The sequence below is a fragment of the Halyomorpha halys genome, unplaced genomic scaffold, assembly GCF_000696795.3.
Source record: "Halyomorpha halys isolate HHAL.00 unplaced genomic scaffold, Hhal_1.1 Scaffold476.1, whole genome shotgun sequence".
NCBI classification, from domain to species: Eukaryota; Metazoa; Arthropoda; class Insecta; order Hemiptera; family Pentatomidae; genus Halyomorpha; species Halyomorpha halys.
In genome coordinates, this window is record NW_027115949.1 from 678,128 (window position 1) to 697,584 (window position 19,457).

The following is a 19,457-nucleotide window of genomic DNA, read 5'->3' on the forward strand; positions in this document are numbered from 1 at the left end:
GTGATCAAGGCGATATTTAAGAACGCATTTGGAGGAGGTAGGTGGGCCTCAGAGGAGGACATATTTATGATGATCAGGGAGACCAAGAAACCGAGAGAGTCTAGTGGGCAGTATGGTGCAGAACTCCTGGTACGCTACAACAGAATCACTGATAAACTCAGCGAAATGATGGAGACAATCCAGGGTCGGATGCAATTCATATCCAATGTTTTTACTGTGAAATTTTCACTATCTGGTATTCTTAATCGGATAAAGCTAAGTCAGAATTCAAACATAAATCTGTGAATTTTAGAGTGTTAACAAACATGAATCGTTTGTCTAAATATTTACTTTGAGTACGACCTTATCTTTGAGTATATTTATAAGAAAACACATATTGAACATATGTGTATTGACATTTATTTCAAAACAAACCTAACAGGATTATGTAAAATAACAGAACCCAGTACGATTTTTTACTGTGAAATTTGCACTATCTGGTATTCCTAATCACATAAAGCTAAAACAAAATTATAACAAAAATCTGTGAATTTTAGAGTGTTAACAAACATCAATTGTATGCCTACATATTTACTTTCGATCACATCTTCAGTATTGTTTGTTTCTCAACAATGCTGTATCAATATTTTAATTGCTCTTTATTATCTCCCATCTCGAAATGTGACAGAGCGCCTTGAAGATGTCCGATAGCGGCGGTGAATGGATGGTGCCACTCCAGACTGACACAAAGACGAACATTTGACAGCCATCTGACTTTCTGACAGTCCTCTAGATTAGGTTTCTCATGTGACTCCTGTCAGATATCGGCTTGGTGACAATCAGTTCCAGCACCAGAGAATGAAATCTTTATAATGGAATCTTTGAATAATTTGTCACAAACTTGAAAAGGGCTTTTAAGTCAAGATCTCAGCTCTTCATTTGGATGGAAGGTGAAAAGACGTTTTGATTTCTATTCAATGAAATAAATAATGGTTGAAACATTTTCCACCTCTTGTGAATTGAATATAAAAATAGTTGGTACAGATAAATAAATAAGATATCTCTATCACTATAATTTATGAAGGTACAGTGCTAGGTTTAGGAAATTTTGTTTCACTATCTACTGTACACTATGAGGAAATCTGGCCTGGAACATACTCAGCAGCTAGGTTTTCTTTATGATCCATTGATATGTCAAGTACCCACTTTATAAAGGCTGTTGTCTGCTTAAGAGTTTCAAGATTCCTTTTTAATTTTAGTTTCTTTATCTACTTTCTACTATGAATTATATTTTAACATTTTTAAGAACAATAGGATATTCGTAGTACATTAAAACAATTAATAGGATGTTGTTTGCTATTAATACATTTTGGAATAAATAATAATTTTAAATTAACCATATAACAATTATTTTTTTATTATACTGTTTCCCATTATCAAGTATCCTTTATTAATGGAAGAAGTAGAAGAAATATAAATGCTATATGCAAAAATAGTTTTTGTAAATGATAATAAAAAAAATTAAAAATGTAGTAAGGCAACATCCTACTTTTCTCTTTTATCAACAATTAACTACGGTGAGGCGCAGAAAGTGTATTTCTGATTGGTTCGAGGTTACCCCGGGTGTTCGGCAAGGGTTTCTTCTCAGTTCAATCCTGTTTTTCTTATTTTTGGATGATTTATCCGTTCAGGAAACAGTCATGTTAAATTGTTCTTGTACGTTGGTTTTGATGGCAAACTTCCCGCCCTCTATTCAATTAAATATAAACCAACTTGGATCTTGTTGTACCAGCTGAAAAATGGAGATAAATTTATCGAAATCTAAAGTAATGATTTTCAGAAGAGATGGTCGTCCTATAGAAATTGTGAACTCAAATAAATATTTTTAAATTTAAATATATTTTATAAAAAATTATAAATATATTTAAATATTTTTATATTTAGGAATTTCCTTAACCACTCGACTTTACAGAACATTTAAAGCAGAAGGTGTTAACAGCTAAATTTTAACTGAATATGAAATGTTCCAGATTCATCCTAAATGATATGATACCATTTGTTTCAAAATGTAAATTTGTTGAAATCTATCGACACCTATATGATTTATTTATTTTATATTTTCTTCAGATTTTGGTAGTTTATTTAGTAGTAAGTTTTATTATTTGTTTAATCTTTTCTTACGTATTTATAGTACAAAGCTATGTATGATGATTGGCTGAGTATATATATTATATTTGCATTATAAATTTGTGTACTCTTGGTAAATCTTATAATGTTTTATTATATATTATGATTTATCGTTACTTAATATGAAGAAGATGGTCGGAGGTTCGGTCGAAAAGAAAGAAAATACTTATTTAAACGGTTGCTATTTGCCGACGTTTTAGCCCACTTTGCAGGGCATCATCAGGGCTGTCGTGTGTTATATTACTGTCCCTTTACACGTTGTAAAATAGTAGAAAACTATTTTTTGTTCCTTTTTAACCATACTTCCGACCAACGGATATTCTATTGCTGTTGTAAATTTTTGTTTTTTTTAAAAATGAAATTATTATCAATCTTATTATATTATTCTTTACATTTAATTTTCAATTAATTCATATGGCGTATGTTAAATTATTACTAAAAATAGCTCCTTATATTTTGTGTCCAAATAATTAAATCTGAGCTCTTATCTTCAGTTTGTATCGCATGTTATAAATGAGTTTCTTAATACTAATTGGTGATATCAACAAATGTAGAAAAGAACATTTGTTATTGCTGTCAGTCATTTTATATTGCATAGCAAACACACCTGCCACAATATTAATATTCTTTAACACTTCTATGATTTATTGAAATTCCAAGGACAATGTTTGTTCTCAACCACCAGTTAATTAAAAACACCTGTCGACAAGTCTGAATTTAGAATCACCAGGTGCTAAAAAAAAATATAAACGTGGGCCAACCTTACTAATTAGTATTAAGGATTCAGTATGATTGGACCTTGTGGATTAACACTTTGAATGTCTATATGGAGGCAAACTTATCTTTATTTATTTATTTATTTAATACGTCGATCTGGTATTAATACTGGGTATTGGGTATTGGGCCCTATACAAACTAATACTATTAGTCTTGTCGATTTAACTTTATACAATTAACTGACTTGTACAATAGTAACTTGCACTTCAGTACTTTTAACTCCTGTAATATAGTGATATTACAGGAGTTAAAAAGTAGAAGTGAATAGTCTAGTATTAGTGAATAGTACTCCCTATTACGAAAAGAAATAAGTATTAGTGTAATAACATGTTGTTTCTATACTTGTACTATGAACTTATACTATTAGCTTTCATTATAAAACAGGGCCCTGGTGGGCCTTACATGGTTAGTGTAAGAGGTACATTTTTTCTTTTAACAACTAATTTGGGAGGGGGGGGGTGAATAGTCTCATACAAAAGACTCCCCTAACTATATTCGATGTCATAAATAAAACAAAAAATTAAGATAAAATAAATTGACTAAAATAAAAATTCTTAATAAAGATAAAAATAAAAAAAAAAAATGACATTTATGGATTTAACAAAATAAATAATTGACTTTTAATGAAAAAAAAAAGAAAGTGAATTTAAGAAAAAGATGAAAAGAAGAAGAAAAGAAATTAAGATAAAATAAAATTTTAGACTGACAATAACAGAACTAATTAATATAGAATTTATAACAGGATGTCCTGCAGCGGTCTGGGCTACAGACTTCGGGTTGTGGTTGGGTTCCCCAAAGTTGTAGCCCACTCCTCCTTTACCTGGGAGTGGAACTTCATGAGCCTTTTTTTGATGTAATCCTCTATTGTCTCTATTTGTAATTCTCGATGCAATTGGCTGTCAAACTTAGCTTCCTGGATATTATCAGAACGTTTCAGGATGCGACAAAATGGTAAGGAATGTCTATATATGATAATATCAAACATCAATATTCCAATATTGTATAATAAATGAAACAAAAAAACGAGTCTATGAATGCAAATGTGAAAGTTGACACTAAAATATTAAGATATTAGAGAGTTTAGGGGAAGTTCTATGATGATTTAGGTAAGGAATCTTCTTCAGTGAAACTAGGCTGTCTAAGGAAATTCGGCAACATAAAACCGTTAAAAATTAATATTCTCTGAAATCAATTAATTTTTTTTTTTTTTTATGAAAATTAAATGCAATGAAAAAAAAATGTTCCACCGCTTTTTTTCCAATTGCCAATAATATATAATGGAAAAATTTGGACGGAATGAGAAGATAATAACAAATATAGAGAAGATGACGGAGGGTATTGAATGTGACGTAATATGGAGCAATGGATATAGTCTCAAATGAATTAGTAATGAAAATCTAAAAAATGGATCTCGCATTTCCTTCTAAGGATTTTGCTTGCACTTACTATATACAGATTTAGTGACCTCAGAAACCGATCTTCATATTCCTTGGTTTCAGAGAAACTCGGTTGTCCCTGATGATTTTTTACAAATAAATTATCAATATTCCACTAATTCATTTCATGAAAAGTAGCAGACTTAGCCATTCATAAAGCATTTATAGAAATCTTAATCCCTTTTTGGACTTTTGGCTAAGATGAAAGCGTGATGACTTTTGATTTTGGCCCAAAACATGTAAAAAAAATCGACTTAGGTGTCTCATAAAAGCAACTGGAGAATGGAACATCTAATCGCCTGCCATTTTAGAAAAGAAACGGATGGTAATTTTTATTTAACGTACCATGTTCTTTTCAGGCCTTCAAGAATATAGAAGTTTTAAAAAATAAAATTGGATTAAAAACTGCTCGTAGGTTTAATAATATCATGGTAATTGTTACATGAACAATTCAGGAATAGATTCATTTCTAATAAGGAAAGAATAGTAATTGATCTAGAAACTTGCTGATAGAATAAGGTCGATTAGTAAAATCAAACAATGATTTATATCAATTTTTATAATCATTTATTCAAAAGAGTAAAACATACTATATTGTAAAATATTATACTTTTTCTCGCATATCGAAAAAAAACTACAGAACAGATCTGAGCATCTTCAAGTAGTGGATAAAGTTGTCCGAAATACCAGTGTACGCAGCAACATCCTAGCGTACTGTCCTTTTTATATTAAATTATTTAAAATATTGTAAAATAGGTTTTCTTAAGTTTTAATAATATCCAATTGTTCTGAATAACAACCTATGTACCACAAACCCATTTAATCATACTTTTTACATGTGAAATGTATATTTAATATTCTTAATGAATAGACAATTTAATGATGAATGATAATGAAGAAGTGGATAATAAGTTTTAAAATAGAAATATTTTCTTTTGAAAAAATGCACATCGAGAAAACATAAAGTGCCACACAGTGAGAATGAGGTTTTTATTAATAAATAAACATCAGTTTTTATGCCATAATAATCCTTTATTATAATTTACAAAATGTCACTAAATTATTTAAAAGTTAATCAATGCAATGACTAAAGAAGAGATTTTACTACTTCCAGAACCGAACTTTCGTATTGGAAATCTTTAACTTTGCACGTTGCTTGTAAAGAAGACTCGAGTTTTGGAAGTACAGAGGCCAGGATTGCGTCTAATGATGGTTTGGCAACCAATTTGAAAAACCCGTCCAAGTTGGAGCCATCGTACTCAGGTCTGGAAGCACCGAATGATACATTTCCCAACTTCTCTACGCGGAAATCGTTGAAGGTGATGCACTTCTCAGCACCGTGATGCAGAGTATAGGACAAATGGACGGAGTTGTCACGAATCCTAGCGTACGCTGACATGTTGGTTCCGGAAATCTCCAAGTGTGGCAGTACTACGGTCAGTAGTCCAAATCCGTATCTGATGTCGAAGGTCATATCATTTCCATTTATTTCTTGCCAGCAGTCTCCTGTTCTTTTGAAGGAGTCTATGCCCAAAAATGATGCGTCAGAGTACTTTACCTGTAAGAGAAGATTATTAGTGTCGTTATTGTAAATTTAAAAAAAAAATCCAAGTATACAACTTGTGTTAAAATCTCACCTGTGGCCCGAGAGGGATTTCTGGAAATGGTGCACTTGTCGTTCCTAAATGGCGTAGATGGTTATTCAACTGTTCTGCAATGTTGTCAAAGCCATCATTGATATTAACTCTCTCGGCACCTTCAGCTGCAAGAGCTGAGAGCAATACTAAGCCAAAGAACTTGTACATCTTGCAAAAGTGAAGTGATAATCATTGGCGAGAATGGACAATATATACCAAACCGGAGACCCTTCAAAAGATATGACTTGTTTACAATTTTAAAGGTCGATTAAAATTCTTTATGTCCTTCCCCCCTGTGAAGTACAAATATATAATATTAAATTCGCTTAGCGCAATATTCATTATCTTATCTATGGCTAATTGAATATATTTATTTACGAAGTTATTGTTTTTATTTCGACAAGTGATGTCTTAATACTTCAGAGCCCATACTTGAAGCCAATCAATCAATTATGGGGCTGTTACGAAAACTTGATAAGCCTATCTACCAAAATTGACAAAAAATATTACCAACACTCGGAAAATTTGTTTTTCTAAATAGAAATTATGACCTAAAACTATCAAAAATGTATACAAAATTATTCACGATATAATTGAGCATCGTTGAGAAATTATTATTAGTACACAGTCGAAAAATTCCCTGTACTGCGAAATTTTTTAGAAAACTGACATATTTAAGCAGGAATTATAACCTATTTCAGTAATATTTTAACCCCTAATTGGTCGCTGCATGGGAATTTCTCTTACATTTATCATTTTTTATGTCTAGAAGCTGCTAGAGCGAGACTGTAGTTCACACCTTTCTGGAAGCTGCTGGAGCGAGACTGAAGTTCCATCTTCCTGGAATCTGTAGTTCACCGGCTCTTCCTTCTATACCTCGCTCCTCACCACTCAAGCAGCTCTGGGTAAGCGTCCAGCCCTCCTTCCCTGAAAATATACTCTTCTCATGTAACATTCACTCAGGCACAACTGTGGCTGCTATCAAAATATTCAAGTTTTGAGGGTTTATCTCACGTGCGTCATGTGTATTTAATCTATAAAATGTTTTTTTCTCGAGGGAAAAAATTAGCTGAAATAGGGAAACATAGGTTTGAAGAGGCAGGAACTTCATTAGGTACGTATTATTCACTATGAATTGTATTTCGATACCACAAATGTATATTATGGTGGTCCTTACAACAAAAATTTGTCTTTTAATGTTTTCACTCATCGCTGCGCCGTATGAATACTATTTTAAATCTATCTTTCTCTTTCTAATTAAATATATATCAAAATTACTGGGTTATATTCAGGCTTCTCCCTCGGAAAGCCATCCTATTCCTCACTTACATATATAACGCCGTACTCCGTTCCACATATTTTCCTGACCCCTGGAAATTATCTATAGTTAAAATGATCCCCAAACCCCAAAAGCTTCCAGAATACCCATCATCCTATTGCCCTATCTCTCTATTACCGATCATGGGCAAAATCCTTGAAAAACTCATTTTGAAACGCTTATACCCCATTCTGGATTCCAATCATATAATCCCTGATCACCAGTTTGGATTTCGAACATACCACTCTACTATCCAGCAATGTCATCGTGTAGTGAACGTAGTCTCGTCTTCTTTGGAGCGCGGAATGTACTGTGCGGGATTCTTTTTCGATATAGAACATGCTTTTGATCGAGTATGGCACCCGGGACTGCTTTACAAACTCCGTAAATTCCTACCTCCTACATACTTTCTCATCATTCGTTCCTTTCTCATTGATAGATTCCTATTCATCCGTCTATTCTCAGTCCGCTGGTTTTCCTGAAGGTAGTATCCTTGGTTCCAACCTCTACACCGTCTATACAGCTGACATTCCAACCAATCCTAACACTATCCTCACCACGTATGCCGATGATACATGTGTGCTCGCTGTTAATAATAACCCATTAATTGTATCCCAAAATCTCAAAATTAATACTACTAGTATTAATAGTATTACCTATGTAACCGATCTAGCCCGAACCAAATATCACTCCTTCCATTATAAACTCTATAACCACTCAAACCAATTTCTATTCTTGTATCCTCTTACATTCCTGACAATCCTCCGAGGCGCCTGAAAAGAAGATGGCCACGAGACCAGCTAATGTAAAATGTCATTAGAGTGCTACCAATGGGTAGTTTCTCTACACGCCTGTAACACTCCAATTTAACTTAGATCAGATTTACTAAATGCATTATAATTTACAGTTGTAAATAGCAATAAATAAATATTAAAAATTAAATATTCAGGCATTCTGATTTCTGACCTCCTTTTATTCAATTTTTGTTTGTGTGTGTTTGCCGCTAACACTTTTTTCCCCTTATGAATATAGAAGAAATAAACAATTTAATACGCGAACACCGGCCGCATCATTGAGATGAAAGATTACCTAAAATCACTAGCGTTAGACCTCACCTTACTAAATCACAAGATATGGGGTTCAAAATATACCCCTCGACCTCAACTATCCATCCATCAAGATATTTGCAGGAATAGACGACCCTGAACAGCACCAACACCCTTTTACGGAGGGATTTTGTGCATCCTGTTCCAAGAGGGTGAATGAAAAAAGAATTGCCACTAGTGTAAAAGACCGATATGTCTCAGTCACACGGTGTTCACTTGCACCAGTTGTGCAAGAGATTTCTACAGACTGAGCATTTTTTTTTTTATTAGTGTTTGGTTCATATAAGATGATATATCTGTATTTTGATTCTTTTTATAACTTTCTCTGTCTCAAAATATTATTTATGTTTATTACTGTTTGCTACTGAACTTTGTTTTTTGAATTTTTTAAATTTTTGTTATCCTTTTTTTTTTTTTTATTATTATGCTTAAATAAACCTAATCTAAATCAAAATTTTATATTTTAAAAAAGGTGTTCAAGAGCTCTATATAAGAAATGAGTGAAGAAGTCTCAGGCGCGGCCATCTATGTTAAAACAGACATTGCAACCGATGATAAGTAAAAACAATCATCCCTAAATGTTTATAACCATTTTTTAATATAATATTCAAGTTGAGCAATGTTTCGCAAGAATTATACAGCCTGAGCATTATTAACATTTATTTATCTGATAGTAAAGTACATATTACAGTTTGGCAGAAATACATCGGCCGCCTATTTCAGCCATCACTATAAGTATTCTAATAAACTGCATTTATTTTAAGGAGTTCCTGGATTATAAAATTTAAAAAAAAAATTTAATAACTGAAATATTAGTTGTTGTTTTTTTTAGTTTAATTTCTTGTCATACTTTTAAAAATTATTTATTCACATTTCCACCCATTATTTTATGTGTTCTTGTAAAAAAAAGCTAATCTAAAATATTAAATAAAAGTGCGCTAAATAAATTGTCTAGTAATTGCTTAAATGTGAATGCACTGTATTTGAACGGTGTTCACAAATGGTGATGAATGAAAAACTTACATTATGATTTTTAGGAGTGTTGAACAACGAGTTGGCAAAATATTTTTTTTTCAGAAAAAATGAGCCTAAAAATTACATATATATTTTTTCGTTTTTGACATAAACATAGAAAGTAAGCTTTCTTAGCAAATGGTAATTTTATATTAAAATACATATAAGGAAATTATCTACAACTAATTGAAAACTATCTATCATTTTGAACAAAAGGTGGTTTTCGGTTGATCGGGCGAATTCAAATCCCCAATATAGTATTTAATGTTCAATTAGAGTAATATATTACATACTGCTCAATGCGGTGGCATTTTTTATGTGTTTTTTTTTTCAGTTTACTTAATATTTTTTGAGGTTTTAAACACGACTCTGAAGTTATCGAATAAAATATGTTAGTACTAATGATAAATCATCAATTTGAGAAAAATGTAATAAAATCATAGAATTTGCTTTTAACTTTCAAAGAAAAACTTCTAAGGTAAGATAATCCTTTATGAAGAGAAAGATAGAAATATTACATAATTATTTTTTTATTTTTTTTTTAGAATGTGAACTTATTCGCAATTGGTCAAATGCTAATGCGCAAAAGGTTAATTGGTTTTCAAATTTATAGTGTAAAGTTCAAATGTATTGGTGCTAAATACGAAGATTAAGGTTACCAATTTCAATATAACAGGATAGTCAAAAATTTTCAAGAAGTCACAGTGCGAAATATTTCGGATCGCAATCATCCTTCTCATTGAATAACATTTTTTTTTCATTTATCACCGCAAAATGAATTTGGTTTACTGCAAAAATTCAAAAATGGACAAAATTCAATTTGATTTAGAGACTAATATACTGTACATATTATTAATAGCCATTTGAAATCCAATTATTTAAATCATTGACATTTAAGTAAATAATTATTAGCTTATCGAAATCTCATTCTATTTCTTAATTACTAAAGATTCTTAAAAAATCATAATTAGGCGTTTTTATCATAAATCAAATGTTTAATTTGTACTACTCACAATATTTTCAACCGTAATTGTTTTTATGAGTGTAATGTAAACGCAGAGAAAAAAAATAAAAATAAAAAAAAAAGGTCTAGATTCTATGCAATATAAATAAAGCATAATGATTCATATTTTTTTCTAAATGAGACATTTCAAAGAGAAAATAATTAACGAAATAACTGAAAAATAACAGGTTTTTGGAATTTTAACAACAGCAAAAAAGTGTTTTTTTTCTTAGTTAGTTACAGCACTCAAGTATTTCTAATTGCAAATTTCCTCATCATAAAAAAAATAATGGAACGATTCAACAACCCCTATTTATCGCATTAAAGTTATATTTTTAACTGGTCACATTAATACACAGGTAATTAAAGTTAAAACAGGAAGAAATAAATAGGAAAGAAATCAACTAATGAAAAATAATAAAAATGGGGCTTATTGATGTCTTCAAACAGTTTATTTAATCCTTATTTAATTTCCGTAATAGGTCCTTATTTAAATGTTTAATTTAGTAAATGATCTCAAAGTGCAATAAATAAAGTATTAAGAATTATGCTCGTAGAAAAAAATATTTAAGAACAAAGGTATTAAATTATTGATAGATAAGATAACGAATATGTCAATGGATAAATATAATATTATATATCTGTATTTCACAAGAGGGAAGAACATAAAGAATTTTTATCGAACTTTAAAATTTTAAATGATTCATATCTTTTAGACTGTCTCCGGTTTAGTATATATTGTCCATTCTCGCCAATGATCATCACTTCACTCTTCCACAATGTACAAGTTCTTTGGCTTAGTATTGCTCTCAGCTCTTGCAGCAGTTGGAGCAAAGAGAGTTAATATCAATGATGGCTTTGACAACATTGCTGAACAGTTGAATAACCATTTACGCCATTTAGGAACGACGAGTGCACCATTTCCAGAAATCCCTCTTGGATCACAGGTGAGGTTTTATCGCTATAAATATATTTTGGACCTCTTTCATTACATTTTCAATAAAACCACTGATAATCTTCTCTTACAGGTAAAGTACTCTGGCGCATCATTCTTGGGCATAGACTCCTTCAAAAGAACAGAAGACTGCTGGCAAGAAATAAATGGAAATGATATGACCTTCGACATCAGATACGGATTTGGACTGTTGACCATAGTACTGCCAAACTTGGAAATTTCCGGAACCAACATGTCAGCGTACGCTAGGATTCGTGACAACTCCGTCCATTTGTCCTACACTCTGCATCACGGTGCTGAGAAGTGCATCACCCTCAACGATTTCAAAGTAGAGAAGTTTGGAAATGTTGAATTTGGTGCTTCCAGACCTGAATACGATGGCTCCAACTTGGACGGTTTTTTCAAATTAGTTGCCAAACCATCATTGGACGGAATCCTGGCCTCTATGCTCCCAAAAATCGAATCATCTTTACAAGCAATGTGCAAAGTTAAAGATTTCCAATACGAAAGTCCGGTTCTGGAACTAGTAAGGTCTCTTCTGTAATATTTTTCTGATTTCCGAGAAACAAAACTGTTGTATTTTGCTGCTTTGAATAAAGGTTTATTATGATATACATAAAATCCATTGTTGGTTAATTTCTAAAAAATACCTCAATCTCTCCACGTTAACAAGGAAACTATAATTCCATTGTTCAATAGAGTAATGGTTATCCACCGCCGATGGCCTAAAGTAACTAAAACATAAATTTCCTTATTTAAAAAAATATTTTGTACTGCTTTATTATATCATTAAATTGTTCATTCATGAAGAATTGTAAATATATTAGTTACATGTATGAAATATGATGAAAAGAATGGACCCATAATTGTTAGGCCATACAATACAACGAACAATTTTTTTTTTTTAATTTCCAAACGTTTTATTATGAAAGGTATTGTAGTGTGTACTTGAAAATTTTGTTGAGTAAAATTGTGAATCCTTAAGAAATAATTCCATATTCTTTTATGTTTCCCTAAACTTTTTTTGTGTCCTGAAAAATGACCAGAAAACAATAAACGCTCTGTGACTATATTCTTAGGAACATGAGAAGTAGTGGATTCTGGATCATTGAAACTACAAGGTCTCAGGACTTGAAATAATACACAGTTTTCCTGTAATTCTTGTTGTTTTTGTCAACCTTTTATTTATGAATCAAGATATTTGAAAATTTATATCAATTTACATTTTGTATTGTTTTAATGTCTCTTACATCATTTAAATTGATTAAAAGCCTTGGAAGAATTTTCGAAATAACATATTGATTTGTTTATACATTTTGATGAATAAAAATTTTATTTATGAACAAATTCCAATGAAATTTAGTTTGGGTATTTCAATATTGTAAAATAATCCTATATTCAAATAAAAATTATAAAATTACCTACAATTTTATCAATTGTTGATTCATTTTATTATTATTTTTTTATACATAGGGTTATTTCGTGCAATAATGTATTTATATAGCAGTGAAATAAATACTTTTTATGATTATAAGAAAACATGACACTAATGTAACTATGAACTGAATATTTTTAAACATACATTTACTTAAATAAATTTCACATTCTTTAATGATAAATAACGTTTTATAAAACTTAAAACTCATAAAAACGTTGGTGAACTAAAGTTGTGGAGTTATGGTGATCTAATATGAGTAGTTTAGATCCAAAACTATCAAAATAATATGAATACAACATAAATTTAGTGTTTAGGAAATGAGCAACTCTTGTGGTTAATCATTATTTGTTAATTATACATTTCCCATTCACCTACTAATATATGACACATATAGTACTGGAGATTATTGCGAAATTTGAATTCCAGTGATTCCAGAAGGAAATCCACGTTTTGAGGTCTCCTGAGTAGTCATCATAATCAAGTCTTACAAAATGGTGTGTGTTGTCAGCCTAGATCAAATATGAAAATGCATACGAAATTTAAATAATATATTCATGGAGGTTGTAACAAGGAGTGTAACAAAAATGGCTTTAATGAAATCGAGAAATGCTATTATATAGAATCGATTTTAAATTTTTTTCCCTTTCTATTAAATGATCTTTAATATCAGTTAAGTTTTATCCCCGTTGAATAAGAATGACAGGGCTTAAAAAAATTTAGATTAAAAACTTTACATTTTTTTATTTGAAAAAAAAAATAGGAATTCTCTTTGCCAGCAACGATAAATGGTGAATAAATACAAAATACAAGGGTTATATACCGTTGGTGAGACATTGATTTTAGATAAAATAATATTTATCATAGAAACCAGTAGAAGATAATGGAGAATGACCCAAAATAAAAGCAATTTTTAAAAAAGAAAAAACATATTTTTTAACTGGCGCCGGCATGCCCTTTTTCGCCACTAGACGATGATTTCATGTCACCATAATTTTAAATAGTTACTTTTTTTAATTTCACTCAACCTATATCTTAGCCTTTGAGTTGGCTGGATTGTTAATTCTAAATGTACTTTTTTAAAGTGAATAATTTAAAAATATCTATTATGAAACAAGCAACGATGAATTTCAATTGAAAATAGGATGTTAAGTGAAAGTTGTGTGATATGTCCACATTTTTAATTTTACTTGAAAAAAACAAAACAGAATTCTTGTTTCTGATCCATTCCTAGAGAGCTAATTGGCCAATAATTGGACAATAGTACTATATATTAGGATACCAAAAAGATATATGTTTACCAAATCACATCGCAATTAGTTCGTTAGTAAAATTTTAATTGACCGATTTGTGTAAATAAGTCTTGATTTTATTTCTAAAATTCATTCATTTCTTCTAATCGGTATATAATTCAAAAGGTGCTATAATAATACAAATTCTTTTGGTAAATAAATAAGAAGGCTTACAGTAACAATGAGAATCACAGTATATTTCTATACATTCTATAAGTTCTGGATTATTATTCACGCGGATTTTACTTCTACTTTGATTTGCTACACATGAAAGGGTTTCAGGAAACAAAAAATTCTTAAAGATTTACTATTCCATTTTATTGCATTAAAAAAATGTCATTAGATCCCTTCATTATTAAATTATTTGAAAGATACTAAAAATTGTTTTCATTAGTTGTTTTTATCTGGTCAATCTGGATAAATACATAATTAATTTCATGACTCCATATTTTAAACTTCCTAATTACTATTTAATATTATTACTACATGAAACAAATATATTTACAATTTTTGATAATATAATGAAGGGGTAGAAAATAATTTTTAAATACGACATTTTACGTGAAAGTACTTACATTTGTGTCATCAATGACAGACAAAAAAAGATCATAGATCTAGATAATGAAGCCAAGTTGTATTGAACAAAAGAATAATAATTTACACTCCAGGTGTTAACTATTCAGAGTTATATAGCATCTTCGGTAACACATACAGAATAATTGTTCCGAGAATAAACTAGTAGAGTGAATTAGGTATTTTTTGTAATAAACAAACATTAACTTTTATATAATAACCTTTTATTCATAGAAGAACAATATCGCGTTTTTTTTTTTTTATTTCGTAGATGGAAGAATATATTACAGAAGAAATTTTACTAGTTCCAGAACCTCACCTTGGTTTTGGAAGTTTCTAACTTTGCACAATGCTTGTAAAGAAGATTCGATTTTTGGGTACAACGAGTCCAGGAGTCCGTCCAATGATGGTTTGGCAACTAATTTGAAAAACCCGTCTAAGTTGGACCCATCGTACTCAGGTCTGGAAGCACCAAATTCAACATTTCCTAACTTCTCTACTTTGAAATCGTTGAGGGTGATGCACTTATCAGCGCCGTGATGCAGAGTGTAGGACAAATGGACGGAGTTGTCACGAATCCTAGCGTACGCCGACATGTTGGTTCCGGCAATCTCCAGGTGGGGTAGTACAATGGTCAACAGTCCAAATCCGTAATTGATATCGAAGGTCATATCATTTCCATTTATTTCTTGCCAGCAGTCTCCGGTCCTTTTGAAGGAGTCTATGCCCAAGAATGAGCCGCCAGAGTACTTCACCTATAAGAGAACATTCAGTGATTTCATTGAAAATGTAATGAAAGATGTCCAATATATATTTATAGCGATAAAACATTACCCTTGATCCCAGAGGTATTTCCGGAAATGGTGCACTTGTAGTTCCTAAACTGCGTTGACGGTCATTCAAATATTCTGCAATGCTGTCTAGTCCATCATTGATATTAACTCTCTTGGCACCTGCAGCTGCAAGAACTGAAACCAGTACTAAGCAAAAGAACACGTACATCTTGGAAGAGTGAAGTGACCATCATAGGCGGGAGCGGACAATATATACCAAACCAGAGACACTCTAAAATTTATGAATTAGTTACTGTTTCAAAGGTAGATTTTAATTCCTAATGTTCTTCCCTCCTGTGAAATACAAATATATAATTTAAAATTTGCTTAGTGGAATAGGCATTATCTTATCTGTCACTAATTAAATATCTTACTTTACAGAGTTATCTTTTTTATTTATAAGAGTGTTGTACTTAACACTTTTTGAGGGTCGTACATAAAACAATTTAATATATTTTTTTATGAAAATTTGATAAGCGTCAAATGAACCGTTTACAGAAATAAAAAAACACAAAAAAACCTCTCCCTGATTGTAAATAGTCATCATTCATTTTTGATAAATAAATCGTATTTTTATTTATTTTATTAATTGTATACCAATATTTTGTCCTTCCTCTGTTATTTTTCTAATCTTATGTATTAATATTTCTAAACTTTCTATGGAACTTTATCCTCCTGATTCGTAGTTATTATAGATCTTCATGACGGTGGTAATAATAAATAACCATAACTATTATTTGGATATTATTTTCGTTTATTTGTAACCATATCGAACTGGGCTCATCAGATGTATTTGGTTTATTTACATGTATTATTTTATTTGTTAAATATTGATCAATGTAGATGCAGACGTATATTTGTAGTATCAAGGTGAACAGTCCATTTTATTCCAAATTGACTCTTAAAGCTGAAGATTGACTTTTCTACAATAATTTTTACTGATTATTCTAAATTTCTACTATTATATGTCAGTTAGTCATCTTATTGTAGTCTGGATAATAAAACATGATACAGCGTACAAAAACTGATAACAAAAAAATGTATGCTCAGTAAAAATATTAGTGTTCATTTAACAAAAAAAATTTAGTTTTTTATTTCTTCTATAAAGTTTCATCAATCACGACACTCCAAATAAAGGCTTACAGTGAGGTTTGTAACATTGACCGTTAGTAAATAGTTAAAATTATTGTTATTTAAAAAATGTCTTGTTTCTTAATTCACCTTCATCCTTAATATGACGAAAAAAATTATATTTACTTTTCACGATATGATCAAGTGACTTGCTACGAAAATGTATTATTAATAAAACATATTCCCAGCCAATACAGTGATTTTCTTATTTAATCTTATACTTGTTCTCCCACTAAAAAAAGGCACCAATTGATTAATAATATATATTCTCCAAATTCTCCCATTCTTTTCCAATTTTGAGGATTATTAATTTTCTTGATCATGTTAAAGCGTTGTTAGGTGAATCTCCAAGTTTTCACAAACCCATGTCGGTTTCTTTCTACTTCTCAATTACAATAATTCTTGGGCATTTATTGAAATTTTGGCTATTTGGTCAATTGATTATTATTATTAGGTTTTATCTTATTCATATTCATTTTTTAATTTTTATTTATCCCTTAACTTTAACTGTTATGCAAATTAGGATAATATCAACGGAACATTTTCCCTCATTTGTCTGATGAATCTGCCAAACACTGAATTGCACATATAAAATATCACACGCCAATTTTAGGATTCATCTTACGTTTCATAATAAACTTTTTTTTTTTAATTATTGGCTTACAAAATAAAGAAAAAATAACCATCATGAAAATTTATAGTTTTTTTCCATTTTTATTTATTATTATATCTTGTCCTGCTGTTTACGCTTTGTGAAAGATACACACTCACATTTCAATACAATCAATTATTTTATATGTTCTTGCAGCAGAGGAGTCACTTTGGCGTCCGCGTTTTGGTTTAGTGGAACATAATTTCAGCTCAGGAAAGATGAGTGTTAATGATTCCAATCAGACGAATGCTCACCACAGAGCTTTTCGTTGCATTTTAGAAGTGGAAGATGAAATTCGCCGGGGTGACTAGATCTGCCCAATTGCCAAGGTAATAAATTGCAATTATGACCACAGACAGAAGGCCACAATCATTATTCGAGTTGCACAAGACAGACACCATGCCCAATTTTAGCTTCCATTCCTTCTTGACGGAAGAGCAAGTCTTTCAGTGATTATGAAATTATATCTTGAAAACTGTCAAAAATTTATATAAAATTATTCATGATATAATTGAGCATCTTGGTGAAACAATCATTACTAGTACAAAGTCAAGTAGGATTCATAACCTGTTTGAGTAATACTTTAAAACAAAGATCACTGAAGATATATAAACATTTCTTTAATGTAATAACCAAGTTAAGCAAATTTGCGTAACAATTATACAGTCTGAGCATTATTTACATTTATTTATCTGATATCTCAGCCAAACTGTAAAGTACATATAAAATATTGGTGGCCATCACTATAAATTTCCTAATAAACTGCATTTATTTCAAGGAGTTCTTGAATTATAATATTTTTAAAAAAATAATTTAATTGCTTAAATAAAAGTTTTTTTTTTTATTTTTAGTTAAAATTTTAAAAATTATTTATATACATTTCCACTCATCCTGTAATGTGTTCTTGTAAAAAAGAGTAAATCTAAAATACTAAAAAAAAGTGTGCTAAATAATTCTGGTAATTGGTTCTATGTAAATGCACAGTATTTGAACGGTGTTCACAAATGGTATTGATTGGAAAACTTACATTTTTCTTTTTAGGAGTGTTGAACAACAAGTTGCCAAAATATTTTTTTTTCAGCAAATATGAGAAATAATCAATAAGAGCCTAAAAATTACATATATTTTTTTTCGTTTTCGACATTAACATAAAATGCAAGCTTTCTATGCAAATGGTAATTTTATATTAAAATACATATAAGGAAATTATATACATATATTAAAAATAATCAATCTTTTTGAACAAAGAGTGGTTTTCGGCTGATGTGGAGAATTCAAGTCCCCAATATATTATATATTGTTCAGTAAGAGCTTGTGGTGGCAGTTTGTGAGATGCGTTTGTTTTTCTTAGTTTACTTCATGTTTTTTAAGGTTTTAAACACACGACTATAAAGTTATCAAATAAAATATGTTAGTATTTATGATAAATCATCAATTTGAGAAAAATGTCATAAAATCATGGGATTTGCTTTTAACTTTCAAAGATAAACTTTTAAGGTAAGACAATGCTATATCACGAGAAAGATAGAGACTTTTTTTTTTCATTTATCACCGCAAAATGAATTTAGTTTACTGCCAAAAATTGACAAAATGCAATTTGATTTAGAGACATATAAATACTATACATACTATCCAACAGGCATCAAAAATCCAATTTTTTAAACCATTGACATTAAATTAAATAATTATTAGCTTATCGAAATCTCATTCTATTTATTAATTCTAAAGAATATTTAAGATATCATAATTAGGCATTATTATTCTAAATCAAATGTTTAATTAGTATTACTCACAATATTTTCAACCGTAATTGTTATTATTAGTGCAATTTAAACGGAAAGAATAAAAAAACAGGTCTAGATTCATTGAAATATAAATAAAACATAATGATTGATATTTTTTCCTAGAGGAGACATTTCAAAGAGGAAATAATTAACCAAAAAACAGAAAAATAACAGGTTTTTGAAATTTTAACAACAGAAAAAAAGTGTTGTTTTTTTCCTAGTTAGTTAGAGCACTAAAGTATTTCTAATTGCAAATTTCCTCATCATAAAATAATAATGGAACGATTCAATAACTCCTACTTATCGCATTAAAGTTACAGTTTCAACTGGTCACATTAATACACT

General features: G+C 30.3%; 3 protein-coding genes across 3 annotated transcripts; 1 reads left to right on the forward strand and 2 right to left on the reverse strand.

Annotated features, from left to right (window-relative positions):
* Positions 1-5,390: 5,390 nt before the first annotated feature.
* Positions 5,391-6,205, reverse strand: LOC106683299 (uncharacterized). The gene is made up of 2 exons (XM_014424672.2): positions 6,017-6,205; positions 5,391-5,937 (listed from the first exon to the last, which is right to left on the reverse strand). The coding sequence occupies exons 1-2, from the start codon at positions 6,182-6,184 to the stop codon at positions 5,467-5,469; spliced, it is 639 nt and encodes a 212-aa protein (XP_014280158.1). The 5' UTR covers positions 6,185-6,205; the 3' UTR covers positions 5,391-5,466.
* A 5,011-nt stretch (positions 6,206-11,216) lies between these two features.
* LOC112210026 (uncharacterized) lies at positions 11,217-12,033 on the forward strand. Its single transcript, XM_024359892.2, has 2 exons — positions 11,217-11,404; positions 11,486-12,033. Exons 1-2 carry the CDS (start codon positions 11,237-11,239, stop codon positions 11,954-11,956), a joined length of 639 nt encoding a protein of 212 aa, XP_024215660.1. The 5' UTR covers positions 11,217-11,236; the 3' UTR covers positions 11,957-12,033.
* A 2,881-nt stretch (positions 12,034-14,914) lies between these two features.
* LOC106683294 (uncharacterized) lies at positions 14,915-15,736 on the reverse strand. The gene is made up of 2 exons (XM_024359890.2): positions 15,547-15,736; positions 14,915-15,467 (listed from the first exon to the last, which is right to left on the reverse strand). The coding sequence occupies exons 1-2, from the start codon at positions 15,712-15,714 to the stop codon at positions 14,997-14,999; spliced, it is 639 nt and encodes a 212-aa protein (XP_024215658.1). The 5' UTR covers positions 15,715-15,736; the 3' UTR covers positions 14,915-14,996.
* Between the last annotated feature and the right edge of the window lie 3,721 nt (positions 15,737-19,457).

Excerpts from the sequence above, each read along its gene's own strand:
- LOC106683299 (XM_014424672.2), bottom strand. The coding sequence starts at position 6,184 with ATGTACAAGTTCTTTGGCTTAGTATTGCTCTCAGCTCTTGCAGCTGAA. Across the intron at positions 5,938-6,016 it reads AAATCCCTCTCGGGCCACAG|GTAAAGTACTCTGACGCATC; the intron begins GTGAGATTTTAA and ends CTTCTCTTACAG.
- LOC112210026 (XM_024359892.2), top strand. The coding sequence starts at position 11,237 with ATGTACAAGTTCTTTGGCTTAGTATTGCTCTCAGCTCTTGCAGCAGTT. Across the intron at positions 11,405-11,485 it reads AAATCCCTCTTGGATCACAG|GTAAAGTACTCTGGCGCATC; the intron begins GTGAGGTTTTAT and ends CTTCTCTTACAG.
- LOC106683294 (XM_024359890.2), bottom strand. The coding sequence starts at position 15,714 with ATGTACGTGTTCTTTTGCTTAGTACTGGTTTCAGTTCTTGCAGCTGCA. Across the intron at positions 15,468-15,546 it reads AAATACCTCTGGGATCAAGG|GTGAAGTACTCTGGCGGCTC; the intron begins GTAATGTTTTAT and ends GTTCTCTTATAG.